Source organism: Ambystoma mexicanum, chromosome 11 (assembly GCF_040938575.1).
Source record: "Ambystoma mexicanum isolate Mex_15411 chromosome 11, UKY_AmexF1_1, whole genome shotgun sequence".
Classification (NCBI taxonomy): Eukaryota; Metazoa; Chordata; class Amphibia; order Caudata; family Ambystomatidae; genus Ambystoma; species Ambystoma mexicanum.
This window is the reverse complement of record NC_090934.1, coordinates 1473148795-1473175497: the sequence shown is the minus strand read 5'-3', so window position 1 is coordinate 1473175497 and position 26703 is coordinate 1473148795. Positions and strand designations below refer to the sequence as shown.

The 26703-nt window shown below is 49.5% G+C and overlaps 1 protein-coding gene across 2 annotated transcripts in view; it reads left to right on the top strand.

Annotated features, from left to right (window-relative positions):
* Positions 1–26703, top strand: part of ELL3 (elongation factor for RNA polymerase II 3) — a 275132-nt gene that overhangs the window by 108876 nt on the left and 139553 nt on the right. For both annotated transcript variants that reach the window (XM_069625175.1, XM_069625176.1), the window contains exon 4: positions 2123–2286. In XM_069625175.1, the coding sequence (XP_069481276.1) occupies positions 2123–2286 (164 nt within the window). The remainder of the gene's footprint in view (positions 1–2122; positions 2287–26703) is intronic.

Below are 26703 nucleotides of genomic sequence, written 5' to 3'. Positions count from 1 at the left end.
ACGAAGGTCTTTTTCAGTGAATTTCAAGGATTTTGTTATACTATAGTTTTTTACGAGCCACTAGTCACGGCCTTCGACCGCGCTCACTGGACTTGTTCTCCCAGTAGGTTTCCTTTGGACTCCCTAGGTGGCCAAGGCCACTATACATGTCTTTCGGGGCCATTAGCCAAGGCCTTCGACCGCGTTCACTGTACCTATTCTCCCAGTAGGTTTCCTTTGGACCCACTAGGTGGCCAAGGCCACGATACATGTCTTTCGGGCCCACTAGCCAGGGCCTTCGACCGCGTTAATTGTACCTGTGCTCCCTTTAGATTTCCTTTGGAACTACTAGGTGGTCAAGGCCACTATACATGTCTTTTGGGCTCACTAGCCACGGCCTTCGACCACGTTCACTGTACCTGTTCTCCCAGTAGGTTTCCTTTGGACCCACTAGGTGGCCAAGGCCAGGATACATGTCTTTCGGGCCCACTAGCCAGGGCCTTCGACTGCGTTCATTGTACCTGTTCTCCCGGTAGGTTTCCTTTGGACCCACTAGGTGGCCAAGGCCACTATACATGCCTTTTGGGCCCACTAGCCAGGGCCTTCGGCCGTGTCTACTTTACATATTGCACCCCTTGACATGCGCCCCAGTAGATTATGTTTGAGCCCACTATGGCCTTCCCATATTGCACCATTCGGTTCCTTAAAGTAACTCTGTACCCGTATCCTTCAGCCACACCCATTACTCCCCACCTCACTGAAGCAGTCAAATTCCTTTTTTTTGAATGAATGTAATTTTTGTAACTTTTTTAGAAAAACGTTTTTCCCTTAAGCACATCATATTGTTTTTATATTTGCAATATACTACCAATAACCGCAGTTATCCCTAAACGCCTGCGGTTATTTGCGTGCAACGCACTTTCATTCCTGATCCCGTTTCCTAGCATAACCCTGGTTATGCGACAAAGTTTGAGTTCTGAACTTGGTTCCTAGCTCCCCTATCGCCCACCCCCCCCCTGCTCAATTTCACATGGTGTCCTCTTTTCCAGGCCCCGCCTCTGTCCTGATGCCATTTCATCCATTTTCCTTCTCCAAATGGCATGTATTCCACTTTTTGTTTCAGCTAACCCCGGTTATTCCCATGATGGTTGTGCGACATGGAAGAGCACTGATATGGATGCTCATCTGCCCGGACGTGAAGTATATTTCTCACTAGGAAGTACATCCCCCTTGCAGTAATTATGTATTTACCCGTTTATCCTTACGGGAAGTATATCTGCCTCCGTTTGCTATACCACCCCCCCCACCTCTACCTTTGCAGAAGGTTGCTCCCATGCTCCCAGAGGACGGGTTTCTGTCTGGCAGAATTCTAGCTCCTCGCCAGGGCATCATTCTCTGGACACTATGTAGCTCTTCACCCAGAAAGATGCGCTCTGTGTTCTAATGCATTCTCTCAGGGCTGCTAATGGCCATGTCGGATTGTGTGATCTTGCGCACATCGCCCCCCCCTCCCTGGGTGCTATCTGTCTGCAACATGTGAATGCTTGTTTTTCTGCTGAATGTGTCGCTTGCCTCCCGTGCAGCCAGCACCCCTCCTGCCAGCAGGCACCCTCCCCACTGAGGCCTTCCACGAAATGTGTCATCTTCGTTTTATTTCCTGAAAACCTACCGATCCAGGACAGCCAACCGCTTTGTTGGAAAGTACATGGCGTCAGCACAGCACTGAATGTGCCCCCCCGCACCCCCCACAGCCCATCCGCTCTCCACGCCTCCCCCAGTTGAATGTCATAATGGGGAACGTGTTGTGTTATGAATGGCCAGAGTGTCGCCTTTTCAAGGTCTACTCTTCTTGAATTGTTTTCCTGTTTATTTTAAAGGGGGGCTGGCAGACCACACACCATGAACTCTTGAGTAGCCCCTCCCAATTCCCTGTTTTAAAGTTGTGGCCCTTTTCTCCTTGAAATCCTTATTGTGTCTTCCATTTGTACCTGCCTTCCATGCAACCCCTCCCTGGTTTCCTAGTCGTGATAAAAGCGCCCGGAATGGGAATGCATCCCCCAGAGCCCCCTAGGGCACCCTGCTGTGAGTAATGGCGCAAGGCGTTGGCAGTGCAGGAGTAACTGGTTGTCGCATTCCCTTTTAGGGCGGGTCAGAGCCACCTGGACTGCGTGGGCTCCATCCAGGACAAGATCACGGTGTGCGCCACCGACGAGTCGTACCAGCTGACCCGGGATCGCATGTCGCAGGTGGAGAAGGAGACGTGGAGCCGGGCCGCCATCGAGATCAAGCCCGGCGCCTCCTGTCGCAGTAAGCACGCGCCGCGACTGCGCTGGGCTGGTGCACTGCACCGGGGACGCGCGTGTGCACGTGCAAGGCTGTTGCACTGCACCGGGGACGCGCATGTGCACGTGCAAGGCTGTTCACTGCACCGGGGATACGCATGTGCACGTGCAAGGCTGTTCCACTGCACCGGGGACGCGCATGTGCACGTGCAAGGCTGTTGCACTGCACCGGGGACGCGCATGTGCACGTGCAAGGCTGTTCCACTGCACTGGGAACACGCACGTGCACACGAGAGCCACAAGCTTGCGCATGTGCCACGGGGGGGGGGGGGGGGGGGGGCAGGTAGTTTGTCTAGACTGGCCCTTACTGAAGTAGTTGTGGAGCGGCCACTTGGTTTTGGAGAGCCAGTTGGCCCCGTGTTTCATGGCTCTTCTCTCTAAGCTGAAAAGTCTCTTGTTGCTATTATGACTGGCCGAAGAGGACATGTGTTCTAGGAACTACAGAATCTGCCTTCTAATCCCAGCTTCTCTAGATGGTATGATCTTGTGCACACCAACCACCCTTCTCCCTGCACCGCAGTTTCCCATTTTCTGCATTTGTGAGTGTTTTGAAGCATGCTGACCTGGGTGCTATACTTAAAATGCACTGTATTTTTTTTCATCTGAATGCATTGCTTTCTGTAAAATCTGGGATTATGATATTATGTTTCATGTGGGTTTTCTTCCAAGTGTGCTGCAGAAAGAGAGCGCCCCAAGCCCTGGCTGGCAGGGGCTGACTGCAAATTGAGCAAAGCGGTTGCATCATTCCAGGCTGGCAGCTGGCATTGGACCCTTAGGGAAAGTAGCAATTTCTTCCTGCAAAAATAAGCCGACGATAAAACCGTTTTTATAATGAAAACAAACCGGAATGTTTACAACGAACTCATGATAACGCATTTCTAAAAAGTAAAAAAAAAACTTGATACAGTCTCATTTTGCTGTGCATTGTACATTCACCGACCGAATTTCATTGTGACTTCTTGGTGGTATTGCCAGTGTAGTTGGTGGGAGGTCCTACAAATGCCACGTCGCAGATAAATCCCCACTTAGCCCCATGCTGGCATCCTTGTACCCCTTGGGGGTAGCCGGTATGGGGTTGTGAGCCGTGTTTCAACTTTATGGTGAAAGAGGTCAGTTGGGATCTTCGGGAGGGACAGCAATGACTTCAAAGCAATTATGTCGAAGAAATAGATAAGCGGTGGTGAGTTAAGGGGCAAAAGTGGGGTGGGTAGGAGCTTGGGGTAGAAATGGTAGTGTAAGAGAAGGGAACACAATTAAAAAAAACATGCAAAGTTAAATTTCAAAGAAAGTAAATTCCTTCGGGGAAATGGCATGGAACCACTTGGGGAGACGTGGAGAAGAGTCTGCACCTTATTGGGCCGGGAATTCTCAGTCGAGCCGCCTCTGTCAGGTGTATGTTCCTTCACATCACACACGCCAGCGCCCACGCTAAGCTCCAGGAATGTTCCTCTTGCCCCAAAGTTCATCATGGGTCCCTTTGGCCCCATTCCCGGATGCCCTCATTCCTTCCCATTAGCTGTCCTCATCGTCCATGTGCTTTCTGGTGCAGCGACTTGCTTCGCTCGACTTTCATGAGGTGGTCTTCTTGGTACCCTTCTGCAGCGTAGCTGTGTCCAGCGTAGCTATGTACTCCGTCTTCTGCAGCATAGCTATGTCCAGCGTAGCTATGTACTGCGCCTTCTGCTCCATAGCTGTGTCCAGCGTAGTTACGTACTGCGCCTTCTGCTCCATAGCTGTGTCCAGCGTAGCTATGTACTGCGCCTTCTGCAGCATAGCTGTGTCCAGCGCAGCTATGTAGTGCGCCTTCTGCAGCATTGCTGTGTCCAGCAGAGCTATGTACTACGCCTTCTGCAGCATAGCTGTGCCCAGCGTAGCTATGTACTGTGCCTTCTGCAGCGTAGCTGTGTCCAGCGTAGCTATGTACTGTGCCTTCTGCTCCATAGCTGTGTCCAGCATAGCTATGTACTGCACCTTCTGCAGCAAAGCTGTGTCCAGCGTAGCTATGTACCACGCCTTCTGCAGCGTAGCTGTGTCCAGCATAGCTATGTACTGCACCATTTGCAGCATAGCTGTGTCCAGCATAGATATGTACTGCGCCTTCTGCAGCATAGCTGTGTCCAGCATAGCTATGTACCGCGCCTTCTGCAGAATAGCTGTGTCCAGCGTAGCTATGTACTGCACCTTCTGCAGCATAGCTGTGTCCAGCGTAGTTATATACTGCGCCTTCTGCTCCATAGCTGTTTCTAGCGTAGTTATGTACTGCGCCTTCTGCTCCATAGCTGTGTCCAGCGTAGCTATGTACTGCGTCTACTGCTCCATAGCTGTGTCCAGCGTAGCTATGTACTGCGCCTTCTGCGGCGTAGCTATGTCCAGCGTAGCTATGTACTGCGCCTTCTGCTCCATAGCTGTGTCCAGTGTAGCTATGTACTGCACCTTCTGCGGCGTAGCTATGTCCAGCGTAGCTATGTACTGCGCCTTGTGCAGCGTAGCTGTGTCCATCGTAGCTATGTACTGCGCCTTCTGCGGCGTAGCTATGTCCAGCGTAGCTATGTACTGCGCCTTCTGCGGTGTAGCTATGTCCAGTGTAGCTACGTACTGCGGCTTCTGCGGCGCAGCCATGTCTCGCTTTGCCACCGTCATGCAGTTTGGCCACCCTTAGCCATGGCTATTTGCTATGGATATTTGGCATGGAGCAGCCAAAGGAGAACTTGCAATGTATTTTCTGTGCGCACCCGCTGCTTGCCATCATTGACTCATGGAGTACTTGAGCCTGCTTCTCGCAACGCAGCAGGGTACGGGCAGTGGGAGATGCAAAGACATTCCTGAGCAGGTGCCTACATAGGTTTGAGTTGCACTCCCTCCCCAGCTTGCATGCAGGTCATGCTGAGAAGGTCAGCAACACCTAGGAGGTGGGCAGGGCCATGAGGAGTGTGGGATACTGCTCTGCAGCCTACACAAGCACCCCACTAGGTCTTGCCGATCTGAACTGCTCTTCTGGGAAAAGGGAGTGGGACGTGGGAGAAAAGCTAGACTGGGGGTCGGGGGGCATAGAAGCTTCCCCCTTCAGCTGCCGTGGGGCGCAGAGCTTCTTTGTCACATGTGCCACACTTCTGGTCCCTATCAGCAGCCTGGCCGGCCGGTGGAGAGCTAGATAGCAAAGCCAAATCGGCGGTCTTTGCCAGCACCTGTTTCTACAGAGAGTTGGGGATTCCTTTAGCTGCTGTAAGACCCTAGTTCTAACCAGTTTTCTTCAGTGGGCAGTCTTAGTTTGGTGACCTTTGACCTCCTACTAGACTCCACAGGCTAATGTCTCCCCAAATAGAGACCCATATCTGTGACGTTTGCCTACCACGCTGGCATCTCTCGAGTCTCGACTGCCGCCCCGTATCTGTGACGTTGCCTACCACGCTGGCATCTCTCGAGTCTCTACTGTGGCCCCGTATCTGTGACGTTGCCTACCACGCTGGCATCTCTCGAGTCTCGACTGCCGCCCCGTATCTGTGACGTTGCCTACCACGCTGGCATCTCTCGAGTCTCGACTGCCGCCCCGTATCTGTGACGTTGCCTACCACGCTGGCATCTCTCGAATCTCGACTGCCGCCCCGTATCTGTGACGTTGCCTACCACGCTGGCATCTCTCGAATCTCGACTGCCGCCCCGTATCTGTGACGTTGCCTACCACGCTGGCATCTCTCGAGTCTCGACTGCCTCCCTGTATCTGTGACGTTGCCTACCACGCTGGCATCTCTCGAATCTCGACTGCCGCCCCGTATCTGTGACGTTGCCTACCACGCTGGCATCTCTCGAATCTCGACTGCCGCCCCGTATCTGTGACGTTGTCTACCACGCTGGCATCTCTCGAGTTTCGACTGCCACCCCAACCAGGGTGTTGAAGAGCAGCGGCACTCTCTTGCAGTCAACCCACTTAACAGCAGAGAGACACTCCGCCCATCGAAAACTCCCCACCGCAAGAAAGGAATCTCAGCCATGGGGCAAAGTTTACTGTCTTTATTATCTATCAAAACGACAGGGGATCACACTAGAAAAACAAGAGTTCTCCAAGGTTCTCGTTCTCTGAGCATGTCTCTCATTGGTTTTATCCACGTGTGACATCACAAAACTGAGTTCCGTCCCTGAAACCTCAGGCATTCACATTGGTCAGTTTAGGTGAAATATATATGTGTCCTGTAGGGGTTAATTCTACTATCGATAGCCATATCTGGTAGCTCCTCCTGGGACCACCTCCGAATATTCAGTCTGCAATGTTGCAGGGTCGCAGGGGGACCACTGGCTTCTGCAACATATATATCTTCACGTGAAAGGTGACTCTGGATTGGGCAGAACGGATCCTCCAAGCCCAGGGGACCTGCACAGTTACCAGGCCGAGTGCACCTTCTCAAGGCAATGAGAATGAACATGGAGGGTTGTGAGTTCCCTAATGTGGCCATCTCTGATCACCTAAACCTGGGAGCGTGCATTCAGTTGGCAGTTTGTGAGCAACACTTGTATCATTCAACCTCTGATTTGGTGGGAACAGCTTCTCTCTGTCCACCTCGATTGAATGGGCCTTGTCTTGCTCTGCTGGGTCACGTGTGTTCAGACCACGAAATGGAGCTCTCCTACCTGTAATTATGAGGACAGTAGTCTGAATTTCTTGCAGGTGGCTTATCGTCTTGGTAACCAGGAACTTTCTGTCTCCACTCGTCCTTGGCTGGGTGCATCGTTCTGCTTGCCTCTGGCTGCAGCGATCATGCCAGCCCTTCCATGTACTCGAAGCCTGTCTCCCCATCCTCATTCATTCCAGAGACACATAGCTTCCATATTTGTCCCTATGTCTTCTCCATGTTAGTGGCAGTCGAGCATGTGCAAGCTTGGTAGAAGTATATTTTGGTGTCTTGCGGTTCAGCTTAGGCGAAGAATGAGACTATATATAGAGAGATGTATGTGTGTCTGTCATCTACCTTCGTGAGTCATAAGCATGTGTTTCATGTCTATCTGCAAAAAGCGAATGCATGTTTGTGTAACTACTGAATGGATGGCTATGTACTTCATGTCTAAGTACATTCTCACCAGTAAAAGGAAAAAGGGATTCAGAGCAAAGGCCCATTGAGTCAGCAGGATAAAACGAGGTATAGTTGCCTCATCAAACAGTGTAAAAACAAAAGAAGGACTGATATTCCAAAGGCAGAGAAACGAGCCCTGGAAAGCGAGCAGGACAGGGTTACGGGAGAGGAGCTGACCTGCCTGAGAGCAGAGTTGGTTGGAGAGGTGTCTAGGACGCCTACAAAATAAGTGGTGCAATTTGTCTGGGGGAGTGGGTCAGAGAACATAACGGTACGTGGTACTAATGTGTCACATTACACTCCAACCTATGTTTATATCATAGAGTTTTTGTTTGTATTTGTGCTTTGTGCATTTGTAGAATAATTGCTTTGATTGTTTTTACATTGTGTGCTCTTTTTGTCATCTGCTTGTATTGACGACACAAAGACGTAAAGGAATTGTAGGGTTGAAAGCCAGAGTGCAACTGTCAATGGGTGCACACATGGAATATGTAGAAACTTAGACTTGTGCAAATAGTAAGCGAAAATACTTTACCCAAAGTTTATTGTCAGAATCTTAATAAAAATTGAATGCAAACCATTGTTTGACATTTTGATGTCCGGTGGATGCATTTTGGCGGAAGCATGTGGCAATTGTATTGTGAGAGTATAGTTCTGAAGGAGGTTGTCTCTAATACTCTTTACTTATAAGACTCTCTGTGGCTGTGGTTAGTAAAGACACTTGACATATGTCATACAAGGGGCTAGACTGCCAACTTGGTTAATGGCCTTCCATTTTTAAAAGTTTAATTTTGTTCTTTTTAAATAATGTTTGCATAATGCAGTTTGTCCCTTTGTTACAACTCGCGTATACTAATTGGGAAACTGGGACAAGGGGCCGCTAAGTTAGCAGAGAAAAAAAAACATTTTAAATAGGGTGCCCTATTACCAAGTCTGCATTGGGTCAAGCATTGACTCAGAAAGAGTTTAAGTGGAAAGCATCTCAGGAAAGGGGAAGGCAACACCTTCCTCCTGCCATGGCCAGCCCAATTAAATATCAAAAGTCTCCATGTATCCGCCCTCTTCTGTTGTAGTTCTGTGTGGCGGCAGTGCACACTGACGAGAGTTAATTTAGACAGGCCTGCGAATAGGCTTGGTCACAGAACTAACAAAGGGCAGGAAACCCCAACACCTTTTTGATATGCAATGTGTCAGCTTGAAGCTAGCTCCCACCCCTCTGTATTAAGGGCAGTGAATGGCATGTCTGGGACAACTGTTTACAGTAGGCAACCCCTGCAAGGGAACTCCCTTTCAGAGGGAAGAAGTATGTGAATTGATGGAGACAGAAAGCCTGTTCTCGTCGCAAACTTAAAGGGAGACCTGCACTTTGATCAGGAGCCAGAGAGAGCTCAATTAACCAGAGAGCCACTTTGATCCACAACAGACAGGAAGATGGGTGGGACTTAGTAGTACATGTTGTCACCCCTTACCTTTCCTTTTGCAAAGCACTCTGGTTATGATCTCACGCATAACAGAAGATTGTTGGTGGGGACCCAGGATTGGTTCATTAAGGTAGGCTTATACTACACCAATCACTGTGGCCAATTTGGCTTTAAAAGAGGGTTGAGCCTCTCTTTTGTCAGATCATCCAACTACTTCAAAAGTAGTAAAAAGGACTAATTTGGACCCAGACTGAAGGGGTTACGTGTCTTTTTTAACAAATTAATTTATAACGACAAATAAATAATGACAAAATATAACACATGTTATATTTAAAACATTTTTGGGGCAGTCCCCCACCCCCCAAAGCCCCTGTTTCCCCTGGCTAAAATCCCACCCAAACCACTTCCCCCACAAAATGTAACCAACCCTTTGCCCCGCCCCACCCCACATATATTTTCGTAATTTGTTTTATTTATTTTTTTGTTATAAAATCATTAGTTATTACTTTTTTGTTAGAAAGACTATATACCGGCTGAAGATACAGTCTGCCTTACAGCTTCTGCCAGTCAAGGAAGGCCAGGATTTTCAAAAGGGAAGCAAGACCCCCTAACCCCCAAACATCTATCAGGGAACAGAGGGAGATACTGACCTCAGAGGACCCATCTAGCAGCTTCAGAACTGGTATCGAGCAAGCACACAGCGTGCCCTGCTAGGTTCTGCCAGCAAGCTTCCTAAGTGGGAAGTGCCAGAGAGAGTCTCTGAACAAAGGACAAGGCTGTTGCCTGCAAACACTCTCCTCAGTTTTGGGCCGTCCACCTTAAAGGACGACACAAGCCCTGAGAAGAAGCTAGGAAGAGTGCCACAACAAGCATCACAACCAGCGTCCATCTTTTAACGATATTTTAGAGGCAGTCGAGCCTCGAACCGCAACCGGCTGCACCACTGACTGTTGTCATGCTGCTGTCACTAAAGCCGTCTGAGACGCCTCGGCCAGCGTTCCAGATCCGCCAACCAGCACTGAGACAACGATTCTTGATCCAGAGGCAATGTGTAGGCCAGCCTGCAGATGTCTGTCCAGCCTTGGTTTCCGAACTGCCTGCTGCCTGATACCCGCAGCTGTCTCTCGTCTTAACCTCTTTGGCCGGAGCTGCAAAGCGTCCTGGAAACGTCTCGATGCTGTCAAGCATCCAGATCATCTCAAGCACCAGGTAAATTGTGGTTTGTCCCCCTAGTCCTTCTCTGAAGGCTCCTAGTGCCATTTTACGACCCCTTGCTCCCTTGGTGCTGAAACCAAGTAACATTGAATAGTTGAGACTGATTGTTTTACAGACTACCCTCCTGTCAGTATCCAGAGGGCATCCCTTTCCTTCGTGAAACTCTGTCCTCTGTGTTCCTTTCCATGGTGGGTTGTTTATTGAAGTGTGCTAGAATTGTCTGTTGTATTAAAAATAAAGTAGATCATTGTATACATTGTTGACTGCACAGTCCCTTTTATCTTTGGGTAAAAATTGGATTTTTGCTGTGATGCAACTAATCAACGATTTACGACCTTACAGAGATAATCCTGCCTTTCATCCACGTTACCAAAATTGGACAAGGAGGTTTATAATTGACTTGTGCTCCAATCTGTTCGGATCCCTTCTGGTGTACTAGAGGCGTGGGGTCATTTGAAGGAGGGGCCAGTGGGCGAAGTGTACAAAAAACGAGTGGAATGATGTTCCCTCTGCCCCACCCCCTTTTCTGCTCCCTTCATTCCCAAATGCCCACCGTTATTCCACCCACTCCTTGCATCCCCGCCCCCGATTCAAACCCCCAAACTGGGTCTTTCCTTTCCCCCCCTTCGACTATACCCCATGCTGTTTTCATAAGCAGTGGTCCCAAGACTGAAGACAAACGAGAAGGAATATGAATTGAAAAGACCACTATTGGTGTGTCATTGCCCCCCACCCACCTCAGCATGCAGCCTCCCTTTCCCTTCACCCACTATTTGCACCTTTTAAGGGTCCTGCCCAGGACGCCCCCCTCGCATTACCTGCAAACTCCTCTCTGCCACACAAGCACACCTTTTCCTACAGAAATTCCCAGGTTGCTGCCTGACTGCTTGGGAATAGGCTTCATGCCTGAACAGACCACTGAAAAGAACAAAGATTAGCCAGCCCCTGTGAGATGGCTCACCGAGGGTTGGCACGGGATTGTTACCAGCAGAGGGTAGGTTCGCATCCCCAGCTGGGGGAACTTTATTTAAAAAATTCAAAAAGTGACCTTTCCTACCGTCCTGGAACGGTACTCCAGGTCACACAAAATAAGGGAACTAGAAGAGATTTACCCGAGAAGGGAACGCCGTTCCCATTAGTTCCCCCCACTTTGACCTCTGGGAGGGGCATGTACCAGGAATAGCGCACTGGGTTCTGGGTATGATGTTATAAACTTTGCAGCGGTGTTAAAATAAGACATGAAAAACCTGACATGGAGTGTACGCTTGCAAGTGGGCTAGCGAATTGAAAGATGTGTTTATGCCATATCAGGGACCACGGGAGATATCTGTCATCTGCTGTGAGGAGAACTCAACACCAGCACACATGAATGACATTATCAGGCCAGAGTTCAACTTCTGGGAAGAAGGGAGGCGAAGGCTATTTTTCAGCTTCTCTTTCGCCCATGTACAATTCTTTTTTTAAAGTTATCCTTAATGTTTGGGCACCATTGATGAGGAAGTTGTGAGGGATTTCAACGCCGGAGAGAGGCAGTCCCTGGTCTTGAGGCCACAGATAAGTCTTGTGGTTCCGTTCTGGATGCTGATTCGCTAGAAGGGCCATTTTTGGGTGCAAGATACGCTTGGTGTACGTTGTATTTGTGGTGAAAATTTTGCACCTGAAATTACTGTTCGTTAAGCACCCGAGTGAATTTGCACAGAACATTTACGTTCATTAAGAAATATCGTTTATGCCCGAATAATACTGGTGAAATACCCAGAAGTGACTAATTCACTGACAGACTCTCAGGTGGAAGTAGGATTTTAAGTTCAAAAGTGCCAAAGCCATTTTCCCTGGCACACGCTAACATTTGTCTCAGTCTGTTTCCCATGTCGCGCATGTTCGCTCTCACACTGCTCACACCACATGTTCTCTATGAACTGTTGGGTGTAAGCTGAGAGACTCGCAGCTGCAGTACATTTAAGTGAAAACTAGAAGTTGCACCTTTTTACATTTTCACAGGCACATCCCCGAACACATCTACCATGTCAAGGCCACACCTATTCCATCTGAGATCCGTCGACACAAAGTTTGTTACTTAGCAGAACTTGCCCTGAGGTGTACGCCTTCCTGCTACACTCTTCTTGTACACTCGTCCGTTTGGTGGAGTGCGAGAAGTATACCTTACTGTACCCAATTTGCTCACTAAACTCAGCCATGCATATAAAACAGAGAGCGAAAGAGTACTTGTGGGTTTATAGCATTTAGGAATACTAAACTATTTCATCACAGGCGGTGTTCCCTAGAGACCCAAGCTACTCCTCACTGATGAGGCCCAACAAGGCCGAAACATGTCTGGGGATGCTTGTGGTCTCGTGCAGAAGGGATGTGACCTAGAAGTTCGGGCTGGACTGCCCCTTTTGGCGGTGGGACCAAGCCTGATTTGCATATTGTCTTTCCCCTTCTGTACTGGCTTGGCAGGCGACGAACGGTGGTCTGGAGGGTTGCCCAGAGCAATTCCAGTGGTTATGATTAATTCTAAACCTTCCAGCCTGAACCTCGTTGTTTTTGCTAAGTTCATATACATGTAGATGGGCAAATGGGTGCTTTTTGGAGGGGGGAGCTGGGGCAAGCAAACTCCTCACTCACCTGGCGTCCTCGGAATCAAATAAAGAGCCCAGCGAGGAGAGGTAATGCAACATTACATGTATGGGAACACCCCCTGGGATGAAATGGTCTAAGGGTGTTCTGTGTAGAAAGGACTGCTTTGAGCTTCCCTCATCAGGGAGGATGGGTTCAAGGTAAAAATTAGAATTAAAAACATCCCTGGGACAGATTCAGGGGCGTCAAAGCGATGGAGCTGGAGACCAGGCACGTTTACTTTTACTCTGATCCGCACATAGCAGCAGGCATGTCTAAGTCCTGAATTTGAGCATTGGATTTTGGGACTTGTAGTTTTTGTTTTTCCCATTTGAAGAGTCTGCAACCCGGAGTCACCTGAAAGAGTCACGCATGAGGCAGGGCTAAGTGGGAGCTAGGACCACAGGTCTGGGGTGCACACCTCTCCATTGTAGACCTCAGCTCACACATGGGGCCAGCCTGCTCTTTGCTCGTGTGAGTCTCGTGGACACGCACCACCACCCTGTAAGGATATCGCAACTACCAGCGCTTCAAAATATAGAATATGACCTTTCGGCATCCCCCCAATATTCCACCCCACCACTAAGCTGCAACGGCACACTCCAAATGACACCACACCACATAACTAAGAGCAAAGGCACACATTTTACTGTTAGGGTGAGTATTGTGACAGATTAAATGTGCGCCAACCCCAGTGCCTTGTGGTTTCCAGTTTAACCACTATCACAAACATATTTGTTAAACACACACACCTGTGATCATTCTGATGTTCCCATAGTGCTCTTTGATTTTATGCAAAGCACCCATTTGCTATTGGTCCCCTCTCCCCTTTTTCATGGGTGATTCTTACTGGGGTTCATTTTAAAGCGGTGAAAAGTAAAATAAATGTAAAACTAAGCAGTGTTTCTACTTTTACTGCCATGCAACGTTTTAAAAATAGTTTGCAGGCGGAGGGGGCACAGGAGAGGGGACCATACTTGCACCCTCCTTATGCCCTTTCCACTTGAGAAACCACCTGGTTTTACGCCTGAGGCGGATGGATTCCGGCGGCACCGCCTGCATTTAACTCCTGCCATCTGCACCCGGAGCCCAGGGGAATCCATTGTAACTGTAATCTGGAAAATGTGTGCTTTTCAGGCGGCTTTTAATTCTTTTTACAAAACCGAGAGTAAAATGCGAGTGCGGGTGAAGCATTCTTTCTTTTTACACTCGCTTGGGTGCTTGGGCCCCGAGTGCTACCGCTGGTGGTCTCCTGCGGGCCTTGACCCCTTTTAAGAATATGGGCATGATTGTAAAATGTTCAGGGGGGTGTTATCCCCCTACATTACTAAGGGCTGGCTCAGTACGCTCAGTCACCTGCACTCATTTGTGGGCGATGTCAATGCCTCCACCGCTGACTTTGACTTGTTCACAAAGCGAATGCCGCCGCAGGTGACACCCCCGCCCCCCTCCCCTCGCACACCTTGCAATGCACGCTGCCTCTCCCTCTGCGTTACTGGCTGTGCACACGGGTGCTAGGATGTTTTGGAGCCTGGGAGATTGGTGCTGGCCCCCTGCTTAGACATTTCACCTGGTGCGGTGCACAGCGTGCCACTGTGGCACCGTGAGTGGCACCGCGATCATCTCATCATGTGCATTGCCCGTGCATGAAGGCCCAGGCCGGCTCGGGAGTCGCTGGGGCAGCATCTTCAAGGAGCTTGGTGGCACCTTCTGCAGGGCTCGTAGAGGGTGTGGGGCTACAACTGACTCACAGCATTTAATCTTAATTGGAGTCCTGTGCCGGCTTGGCGATAGCAAGCAAGCTGCTGGCTTACCATAGTGCCAGGCCACTAAACGAGAGTAACTGCCGAACCCATATGCATGCATTAGTATTGGCCGAACTCCAAGCCCTCTCCCATAACAATAGGCTCACAACTTATGTCAAGTGTTGGCATTAAAAGGCTATAGGATTTTATTGTGCAGATATGGTTATGGCAACACACAATATCACATATCATAATGGTATCATACTTTTGGGCACCGGGTCCTGAGGTTAACCTCTCTGACCCGTGCTGCCACACGCAGGCAGGTTGGGCGGCCGGCCGTGTTCCCCCCGAAGTATGCCCTAGAGACAGTCCCTGTAGGCGAGGGTCGCATTGATTTCCCGAAAGCAATGCTCCATGCCCTGGTTAGATAAATGGGTGCCGTCGTGTAAAAAGAGGTCCGGGTTGCCTAGTGTAATGGCTGGGTGTTTTATGAAACCCAGTCCTCTTGTCATACAGAATCTCTCTATCATCCTGTTCAGTTTTCTTCTGGATATGTCTATAGATTTGTAGTGGTTGGCCCCTAGCCATTTCTTTCTTGGTAAGATGGCTGAGACGTATGTTTCTGTACCCCTCCAGTTGTGCGAAATGCCTGCTAGGGAGGAGCAGATTTCTTCGCTTAGGATGCGTCTAGCCGTGTTGACTAGGTCGTTGCCCCCTAGATGAATGATCAGGAATTCTGGGGGGTCCCCGTATGCCACTAGTTCTGCTAGTGTTTCGTGGACGTCGGCCCAACGTAGGCCTCTGTATCCCCACCATGAAGTAATGGTGTTTCTGAAGGGTGACCCTTCTTTGGTCTCTTCAGCCCATCTGCCTGTCCTGAAAACGAATGAGTGGCCAACTATCCATGCTGATCGGAGTGTGGTCCTCGATTCGCCTGTTGTTTCGGAGGGAAAAGAGAGAACATTTTAGGGCGGATGGCTATATCAATTTTGGTCTGATATAACTTTTGTAACAGTCTGACTTCCATCCCCCTATGGTTTTTAGTTGTTGCGGTGCTAGGCCTCCCTGCCATGCTGCAGTGGCGGCACCTATCCTGAAGGAACGAGTGCCGAAATATTTGGGATCCCACCCTGCTTTGCTGATTGCTTTCATCAGCACCCCTTTAAATTGGTAGCGGCTTAGTGCCGATGAGACCTTGTGGATTAAGAAACTCCCCCCCCCCCCACCTTGGGTCGTTGTGCGTAATAGAGGTTAGTGATGCAAACCGGACAGTTTGTTGCTTCATCAATGCAACAAATGTTGATGGTTCTTTTGGCACCCGTTTTTGACTGTTGCATTTCTATGTTAACACTCTCCTGTCTTTCCATGACACCCAAGCCATTTGTGGCCTTGGTGCTGGAAGCGATGAGTTCTCCTACCCGGAAAGCCCCAAAGTAGGCTAAGAAAAAAGCTGTTTTGAATAACATTATCTCGTATGGGTGCCAACATATGGCTTCCAACTGGCTTGCTATCTGCACAAGTTTGTTGAAATTAAGGAGTCGGCGGGTGTCCACTTGGGGACCCTCTATTCTGCCCCATCCTTTCATTGCATAGGAGAGGAGGGCGTTCTGGGTGGGGTCTGAATCGCCCCGTATTTTTGTAAAATATGAAATTGCCACCAGGTGTCTTTTTGCCCAATCTCATTTGAACCCTTATTCCCGAACCCATTTTAAAAATACTTTTATGTCTTCAATCGTTATTAACTCTATATGGTTTAAACATGTGGCTTTAAATAAAAAAAAAAATAAGTGTCTGTAAACACTTACTGTACTGTGTTGCGGTAGCGCTCGCCACTGCTCTCTCTGCCATTTCCGTTAGGAAACTTGTGAGGTTGTTGGCACCCGTTGATGATGTGCCTGATTCTTCTTGGGCATCCCGGCCTGTACTCTCTGGCGCTGGCGTTCATGCCATTATTCTTGTCTTCCCATTATTGCCCAGCATTCTGCTGGTATTGGCGTCATCTGTCCTTGGGCGTGTGGTGCTAGCGCTTAGAATCTTGTCCACTGGAAGCGAGATAAAGCATCGGCAATGTTATTATCTGCCCCTGAAATGTGCTTTGCTTTGACCACAATGTTGTCTTGTAGTGTGACTGCTGTAATGGCTCGTAGGACTTTCAGCACTAAAGGCCATTTTGTAGACCTTCTGTTTATGGAGCCCACTACAGCCGTGTTATCGCACTAGATCAAAAGTTCTGTGTTCGCTAGTAGCCTGCTCCAGATGTGTAAAGTTAGCCAGATGGGAAATATTTCTAGGAGGGTGATGTTTTTGTCCACTCTGCTGGTTGCCATGAATTGGGCCAGTGTCCTGCCACCCATTCAGAGTCTAGTATGGCTCCAAAACCCTTGCTCCCGGCTGCATCAGTGAATAGGACCCCGTTTGTCCAGGTATTTAAAGGCGTTCGCCAAAGTAAAGTCCCGTTGAACTCTCTGAGGAACTTTGCCCATGTTTCCAAGTCCTGTTTAACCTCTTTACCTAGCTGGGTGTGCAAGTGGGGTTTGGTGAATGATTTGATTTTGAACTCTAGGCTTCTGGAAAATACCCTCCCTTGGTGTATTATTCTGGATGCGAAATTGAGACTACCTGCTAAGGATTGTATTTCCTTTACTGTCCCCTTGTCTTTAGTTATCAGGTTTTGTATTTTAAACAAAAGTTCTGTTATTTTTGTTTTGGGGATTCTGCAAATCCCCTTTGCCGAGTCTATTTCGATACTAGGGAAAGTTATGCTGGTGTCTGGTTTGGTGGTTTTCTCCCTGGCCAGGGGAATTCCCCATTGGGCGGCCATGTGTTCCAGTTTTGCTAAAGCCCTGCCGCATTCACCAGAGTTTGGTGGTCCATTACCATGAAGTCATCAAGGTAATGTACTATTTTTGTCCCTGGTCTCTGCTTTTGTAAAGCCCATTGAAAAAAGAAACTGAATTGCTCAAATAGTGCACAGGATACTGTGCACCCCATGGGGAGGCATCTGTCTACATAGAATGTGTTGTTAAAAGTGTAACCTAGCCACTGCTGTGAATCTAGGTGGACTGGCAAGAGTCTGAAAGCGGATTCGATGTCCAAATTGGCCATCAGGACGTTCCTGACACATTCCTGTATGAGTCTTACCGCTTCTTGAAAATGTGTGTAAGATGCGGCGGATTCCGTGTGTGGGATGCCGTCGTTTAATGATTGGCCTTTGGGGTAGGAAAGATGATGGATTAGCCTCATTTTTCCGTGTTCTTTTTTGGGGACCAGGCCTAGTGGGGATATTAAATAGTTATTCAATGGCATGCAGTCCCAGGGACCTGCTATCCTGCCTAGTTGCAGTTCTTTTTTGATTTTTGTTTCCACTATCTGGGGGTTGTCCCTGGCTGACTTCAGGTTCATCGGGACGGTCTGTGACCCTGTGCCCTTAAATGGGATGGGAGAACCCTTGGTGAAACCCTGACATATTGCCATGCTGGTTTCTTTGTCTGGGTAGTTAAAGGCTTCTATAAAATTGCCCGGATTGATGGGCGTTCGTCCTGGTTCTAAAATTGGGGTATCATTCTTTGTGCAGTTGCTTGCTGCATGGTCACCGTTTCAGTTTGTGCAGGTGTGTTTGTACCAGCATTCTTTGCTCCATGTACACTGGTTTTTCCCAAAATTTCTGCATGGGATGTTGGATTTGGCAGCTTGGTGTTTGTTCTTTCTGTGGGCATTATTTTTAGCCGACCAAGGCCGGTTCTTCTGAAAGGGCTGCTCCCCTTTCTTGGATTTATCATTATCGTTGGACTTGCTTCCCCGAGTGTTTTTGTTATTTTTGGAGGAGGAATGTGTGATATCTTCCTCCAGTGGGGGCTCAGGGTTGAGGGTGTATAAGTCGTCTGGACCTCATCCCACTCAATGGCTGGCCTTTCTGACATGCTCCTCCTGAATCTGATATCATATGCTAGACATGTCTTTCCCCTCTGGGTTACTTTTACTTCCCTTATTTTATCAACGTATGCCCAGGTTTTCCTACCATCCATGGCAAATTTTTCTTCGTATATTGTTGCTAAAATGGCAAAAGCTTGTAACCAGTTGTCCCAGTTTTGTTCCACCTGGGAATTTCTGGAAATAGCTTTTTCTTCTGTCTTTTTGGGATCCCTGAAAGCATCTTTCCCTTTGCGCTGGGCTTCTATTAAAGAAAAGATTTCTGTGAATTCCTTGGCCCATATGGCTTCTTTGATTGTGGCATCAATGTTCCATGCCAGGCATCTTTTGTATCTATTTAGTATCTCTGTTTGGAAAGATTTCATTTTTTGCTCTAACTGTGCATTACAGATTGTTACAATGTCTGTTGTACTGCTGCCGGGTGTCCCTGTCACGCCCGTATTGTCTGCGATAGGGGTTGCCCATGCTTTTAAAGCAGCTGCTGGGTCTGTTGATGGAGCTGTTGGGGCTGTTGCATTTATTGCTGTGGGTGCTACTGGCACCTGCTGTACCTGTTGTGGCGGGGTTGCTGTAGGTGGTATTACCGGGGGTGTTGACTATAGTTATTGCAGGTTCTAGTGCTATGGTGGGGTTTGGGGCCCCAGGTTCCCTTGTGGGCGGTGTCTGTTTTTCCCCCTTACTTCTAGCATTAATTGCTGCAATTCCGCTACATTCTCGCATAGTTTTGACAATGTTTTGTTACCTTTTTTGGCGCCTTCTGATAGTTTTTTCTTTTTTGCTTGTGCAGTGCCCTCCTCTTCACTGGTTGGCCTGGCAATTCCTTCCGTGGGTAGGCCGTACATGTTTTCTCTAACCCATGCTCATCCGTAGTGCTCTGCTGCTTCAATGGCTGCTAACAACTGTGGTGATTTGGGCTTTTGTACCGGTGTTGCGGGTGCCTGTGCTTTCCGTTTGGGCCCCATGCTCCTTTTTAGCCTGTTCTGGGGAAAGGAAAAAACGTTTTACCAAGGTTTAGGGCTGTTTTATCGACGCGCTCTTTTGAGCTTGTTCTATTTGTTGCCCGTGTTGGATAACTGGTGGCTGATGCCCTCGTGTTGCTAGCATATGTTTTCTGCTAGCTCTTTTTGCTAAAGGAAATGTATCTCCATTTGTTAAATCTATGGAGGGTTCAAGAAAAATGTCTCCTAATGCCCACTGTATGTGCTGCTTATTTTAAATAAATGGGCAGCCCCCAGAATTGTTTCCTGTGTCACTGATATTTAAAATAAATGGTTTTGCTGTGGAGGCGCCCGCGTAAAATTATAGAATTATTTTTTTAGTCTGCAGTATTTGAGCCCCGCCGGGATTGAACTTGCGTCATCAGGCTCTGCGTGGATATCAAAGCGAGTACTCAGCTCACCATGCTACTTGGCTGGCTGTGAATCAGTCAGAATTTATTACTGGGTTGTGTTATCCTGACAGCCTGCCTTGCGGCGCGGAGGCTTAGACAAAAAGAAACAAAACAAAATTGTATCTCTTCCCGGACACAAGTGTCTACTTTTCTTCCCTTATAGTGCCCAGCGCGGCGGCTTACCTGAAAGCTGTTGAAACTGACGCCGTCCGCGCTGGGCCACTCGGGTGCCTCTCTTTCCTTCGTTCGAATGGATTTGAAGGTTTCACGCGGCACGCGTCCTTGTTTTTGTTTTGGAAATGCTTGCTGCTCGCTTGTCCATTATGCAGAGATGTTGAAGCTGACGCCGTCCGTGCTGGCTGCTCGGATGCCTCCTCTTCCTTCGTTGCGGCTGCAATGCAATGTTTTGAACAGTAACAATGTTCAGGAAGGAAGAAGACGCTACGGAGTACAGCGAACCTTCTTAAGATGGCTAAAGAAGCAAAAAGGATTTGGAAGACACTGAGTAAACAGTGAACCTCCTGTTTGTTTGTGTCCCCGTTCAGGGTCCACAAACAGATTGTGTTTACTCAGAGCATGCTGCTCTTATTTATAGCACCCAGGGAGGCCCTGGGTCTTTGTTATGTATGTAGTGGGGGCTGCTGTTGTCGCAGCCCCCCCGGCTGGATAGCCGACTGTCTGGCCCCCTGGTGGGGGCAGGTCTTTGAACCTGGGACCTGCCTGACAGTTGGTTTCCTTATGGTGCTTAGCACCTTGCTGTTTGGAGGAAGGGTGAGGTGACTGTTCACACCTCACCCTTCCATGTCTTTGTGCTGCAGAGACTGAGTGTCTCTGTAGCTGGGGGGAGGAGAGGAGCAGGCACAGATAAGGTTGGGGCTGCCCCTCTCCCAGCCGCTGATGGTAACAGCAGTTACCCTGCCTTGCTTTTGGGATGACCTGCAGCATTACCCAGAAGATGTCGTGTCAGTCCGAGACCAGCCCGGGGAAGAAGAGAGAAAAGCCATCCGCGGGCACGGCCCCCCCAACAGCACCTCATCCTGGTATTAAAGAAAAGTGACCCAAAGACTGACCCCGACCCCCAACCAAATCACTTCCTGAGCAGAGCGGCCGTCCCACTCAGAAAGTGTTCAGGGAAACGACGGGACAAACACAAACGCGTTGGGTTTCTCACAAGAGCGTGCTTGTCTCTGCACCACTGAGCTCTCTGTTTTCACTTGTCCTGTCTCTCCCGGGGGTCTCACTAAACCCACGGCCCATAAAATTCTCACAGCCTCAAAGAGAGCTTGTGTTGCAGCAATTGGACCCTAGAGCTCAAAGAGACTGGCTGGGGGAAGTGCCTGGCTATGCACCAGTGTTGATGCCAGAGGATAATCGTGTTCTGCAGGGCTCTCTGCTACTAGAGTAAAAAAAAAAACGTTGTTTTGTAGCAAGTCCTGTCGGCTTCCTCCTGCCTGGAAGTCCTGTGATAATACGTTTTGTGGATGTCTTTAAAGAGAGGCCAAAGAAGGCATTATCAGGTACACGCGAGGCCTCCAGAAGGTCAGGACTTTTCCATTGTCCCCCTTTCAGATTTTTGGAGGGGGGGGTTAGGCATCACTGTGCAATCCACATAAATGCATCCAGTATCAAGGCTGGTGCTGATATGGATCTGGTCCCTGTGTCAGTTTCCTGAACCCATTCCTTCATAAGGATTATACTGACAGACCCCATGTCGCTCGGCAACCGGCTCTGAACCCATCGACTCTCAGAGAGCGGACACTCTGTATCCGTGTTAAATACGTTCTCCCGTTCCAGTTTTATCGGACCAATCCACTATTTGAGGTGAACGACTTTGTGTACCTACTAACATTTACTGAGCCCTTCCTGCACTGCTCTGTGTCCCTGGGCTGACTACCACACACTGCATTGTATTCTGTTGACTATATATGTAAGTGTTGTACCTTCTTCCAAATGCGCCCAGATACCTTTGGGTCAGGCGGCAGTATAAATAAACAAACAAACAAACCTCCTTCATTGAAAGGGGAGTATTTGCATGCCTTTGCCAGTACCCTGAACCATCCGGCCGCAGGGATGGGAGGCTATCTACCAGTGTAGATTGCAGAGAACAATCGTGTTTTGCGGGACCCTCTGCTACTAGAGTTAAAAAAAAAACAGTTGTTTTGTAGCAACTGTGTAGTTGTCAATTTATAGACCTCAAACTGGCAAAGGGCTGAATTGGACTTGCCGGGTGTTGAACCTGTGTTCTCCAGGCTAAATACAAACGTCTGCTTAACTCGTCGGGCTATCTCATAGGCTCAAAACAAGGAACAATTTTTTGCATTTGTGACCAGCTCTATTTCCCAAAGGGAATCCTCAGATATGCATCCCGCACACAGGCAATGTTCCCAGTCTACGGAGAGAACAAGGACACTCCTGCTCTCTGTAGACGGCAGACCTTAGATATGCATCCCGCACACAGGCAATGTTCCCAGCCTACGGAGAGAACAAAGACACTCCTGCTCTCTGTAGACGGCAGACCTCAGTACGCATCCCGCACACAGGCAATGTTCCCAGTGTACGGAGAGAACGAGGACACTCCTGCTCTCTGTAGACGGCAGACCTCAATACACATCCCGCACACAGGCAATGTTCCCAGTCTACGGAGAGAACGAGGACACTCCTGCTTCCTGTAGACGGCAGACCTCATTACACATCGCGCACACAGGCAATGTTCCCAGTCTACGGAGAGAACGAGGACACTCCTGCTTCCTGTAGACGGCAGACCTCAGTACACATCGCGCACACAGGCAATGTTCCCAGTCTACGGAGAGAACGAAGACACTCCTGCTTCCTGTAGACGGCAGACCTCAGTACACATCCCGCACACAGGCAATGTTCCCAGTCTACGGAGAGAACGAAGACACTCCTGCTTCCTGTAGACGGCAGACCTCAATACACATCCCGCACACAGGCAATGTTCCCAGTCTACGGAGAGAACGAGGACACTCCTGCTTCCTGTAGACGGCAGACCTCAATACACATCCCGCACACAGGCAATGTTCCCAGTCTACGGAGAGAATGAGGACACTCCTGCTTCCTGTAGACGGCAGACCTCAGTACACATCCCGCACACAGGCAATGTTCCCAGTCTACGGAGAGAACGAAGACACTCCTGCTTCCTGTAGACGGCAGACCTCAGGACACATCCCGCACACAGGCAATGTTCCCAGTCTACGGAGAGAACGAGGACACTCCTGCTTCCTGTAGACGGCAGACCTCAGTACACATCGCGCACACAGGCAATGTTCCCAGTCTACGGAGAGAACGAGGACACTCCTGCTTCCTGTAGACGGCAGACCTCAGTAAACATCGCGCACACAGGCAATGTTCCCAGTCTACAGAGAGAACAAAGACACTCCTGCTTCCTGTAGACGGCAGACCTCAGTACACATCCCGCACACAGGCAATGTTCCCAGTCTACGGAGAGAACGAAGACACTCCTGCTTCCTGTAGACGGCAGACCTCAATACACATCCCGCACACAGGCAATGTTCCCAGTCTACGGAGAGAACGAGGACACTCCTGCTTCCTGTAGACGGCAGACCTCAGTACACAGCGCGCACACAGGCAATGTTCCCAGTCTACGGAGAGAATGAGGACACTCCTGCTTCCTGTAGACGGCAGACCTCAATACACATCCCGCACACAGGCAATGTTCCCAGTCTACGGAGAGAATGAGGACACTCCTGCTTCCTGTAGACGGCAGACCTCAGTGCACATCGCGCACACAGGCAATGTTCCCAGTCTACGGAGAGAACAAAGACACTCCTGCTTCCTGTAGACGGCAGACCTCAGTACACATCCCGCACACAGGCAATGTTCCCAGTCTACGGAGAGAACGAAGACACTCCTGCTTCCTGTAGACGGCAGACCTCAGTACACATCCCGCACACAGGCAATGTTCCCAGTCTACGGAGAGAACGAAGACACTCCTGCTTCTTGTAGACGGCAGACCTCAGTACACATCCCGCACACAGGCAATGTTCCCAGTCTACGGAGAGAACGAAGACACTCCTGCTTCCTGTAGACGGCAGACCTCAGTACACATCGCGCACACAGGCAATGTTCCCAGTCTACGGAGAGAACGAAGACACTCCTGCTTCCTGTAGACGGCAGACCTCAGTACACATCGCGCACACAGGCAATGTTCCCAGTCTACGGAGAGAACGAGGACACTCCTGCTTCCTGTAGACGGCAGACCTCAGTACACATCGCGCACTCAGGCAATGTTCCCAGTCTACGGAGAGAACGAAGACACTCCTGCTTCCTGTAGACGGCAGACCTCAATACACATCGCGCACACAGGCAATGTTCCCAGTCTACGGAGAGAATGAGGACACTCCTGCTTCCTGTAGACGACAGACCTCAGTACACATCCCTGCAAGGGCCCTTTCTTACTCGGGTCCACAGTTGCCCCAGCCGTGTGAACTGCTGCCACTCTGCCAGTTTGTTTCTCACAGGATCACTCTTTCTCTCTCTTTCTCTCTTTCTCTCTCTCCCCCCTTCCCAGAAGCCATCCTTCCTGCATGTGGCCAATTTCTCCATCTCTAATGAGTGCCTGAAAGCCAATCCCTCCCACACATAACCAGCTTATTATCCTGGGGCAGTCCCCACAACCAGTCCTTCCTGTATGGGACTCGCTCGCCGCCTCTTTGCTTATCACCATAACAAAGTAACATCACAATCATTTGTGTTTGCAAACCTCTTACAGGCACTTTTTGGCATGATAATGGCCGCTGCCCTGTCCGTGTTGTCATCTTCAGAGTCCATCCTTTCTACAGGTAGAAGGTTCTTTGTCCATCGGCAAATTCCACAAACCCATCCTTCCGACAGCTGGCAGACCCAGTTAATCCCACAACCCTTTCAGACAAGGGGAAATTAGTTTTTGTACAGGGTGCAGATTCTATATCCCTGTATAAAGACGTAGAGCCCCCCCCCCTACCCTCCAGGTAATGGCTCATGCTTTGTGCCTGGGGCTGCATAATTACCCACTGTTTCAACAGGTAAACGGGACAATACACAGAATCTAACAGGCAAAATGTGCTTTATCCCAGTCACAATAACCAGAGTCTATCTGCCCTGACCGGTGAAAGTTTGTCCATGAGCAAATCCCCAGATGCTAAAAGTGACAACAGGAAAACTCCGAGAGTCCATCAATCTTTGTGGGGTAGTCCATAGGGCTTGATTAATCACCATCACTCGCACTTTCCAAAAGAAAGCTTCTCAAAAGCTCCTACTTCCTCACTGAATCCGTCCTTCCCTCGGGTCCTTCATTCCTTCCAGCAGGATGTGTTGTCACTGTACACAACTAATTTACTTTGCAATGACGACTACACAGTTATTTTGAAAAGTAATGTTGCCAAACCACCACTACACCGCAATCCTAAATGTGCATCTGGCAATATCGCTCCCCCCCCCCCCCCAGCCCCCCTCAACATTTCAATGGTGGTTGCTCCCCTGCCTGCATCTCCCGGAGTTAGATGAATTGAGTGCAACTTGAGTAATTACAGCAATTATTAGAACACTTAGAAGCCGGAGGAATCCAGTATGAAGCGCTGTATTAGACTACCAATTATTCGGTGCATGCGTGTTTGTATGCAGGTGTGTAGGGCTGTGTGTGTATTAGTAACTTCGCAAACGTAGGTGATTGTGTCTGCATTTCTGTAAACGTCTAAAAGCGGCTATGTTCATAAATTGCAATTTTGAATGTTTTGTGGCTTGAGTGTGTAGTTGTAATAGATTGTGTAGGTGTGTGAAGCTGCACGGAAAGGTAGGGAGGTGTGTGAGTGAGTCCGAGCTTAGGTCTCTGTGGATAAGTGATGTGTGTGCCAGGGCGTGTCTGCACAGTGCGGTTTGTATGCGTCTGTCACCAGAGCGGCTTGTGTGCAGAGGTGCGGGTATGTTTGCAGACTCGGGCGTGTAACTGCATGGTGTTTGCGTGTGGGTGCGTCCGCATGCAGAGGATTGTGTGCTTGCTGTTTGAATGCCGGTTTGTTTGCATGCAGAGGTGTGCGCAGGCTTGCAGACTGCTCGGTTGTGTGTCCAGGCCCCTCTCCTGGTGACTCATGCAGCGGCGGCAGCCGCATGGGTTCGCAGATGTCTGTCTCAGTGGGGGGGGGGGAGCGTTGAGGGCGGGGGAGGGGGGTGCCTGGGGGGTTTGAGGCCTTTGGCCTACCTACCCTCATATTTTAAGTAAATGACTCAGAATGGGTTTTCAAAAACTGCCCAAACTCTGTACAGACAAAGCAAAGCAGGCAGGCAGTCACCCGAGATGGACAAGAAAACACATTGTACACGTATGTCAGTAAAGGCACAAAGCAACGGTCCCTGTCCTGCTGGCTGCACGTTCCCTGGCATGCCTGGCTGTCTGGGGCCATGGTGGATGGCCAGGGCCCTCCCTGCCAAGTTTCCCAGTTCCATGCGTGACACCTCGAGCCACTCCTGCTTTATGCTTCCAGTTGCATGCTGGAACTTGTAGTTATCTTTTTCCCATTGCAAGGGCGGGCCTGCAATTCCCAGCATGTAGTGTGAAATGGGGGGGCTGGAGGGGACCCACAGACCTAGCTCAAAGATTCCCCTTGGATCTGGGAAACTTGGCAACTATCTGCCCAGGAAGCAGATTTCGGGTTCGGAGCTCCATGTACAATAAGGTACGTGTCCTTTCAGGAGAGAGCAACACTTTTCTCAGTGCTCAATATCCTGTACCCGTCAAACTATAGGCCCGTCATGTGTGTACAGTATGAGCATCGCCACAAGCAAAGGCGGGAACTTAATTCCATAGCTGGGTAGAAGGATTCACTGCATTGCCAGTTTGCGAGTAAAGCAGCACGTGCATGTATCGCACAGCTACCCAACGCCGACCTCCCACTGCTCGGATCCTGCAGGCTGAGGTCCCACTGCCCACCAGTAGGGCGACGACCTGGCAACCTGGCATTAACCACCAGGGGGGCACCTGGTTCC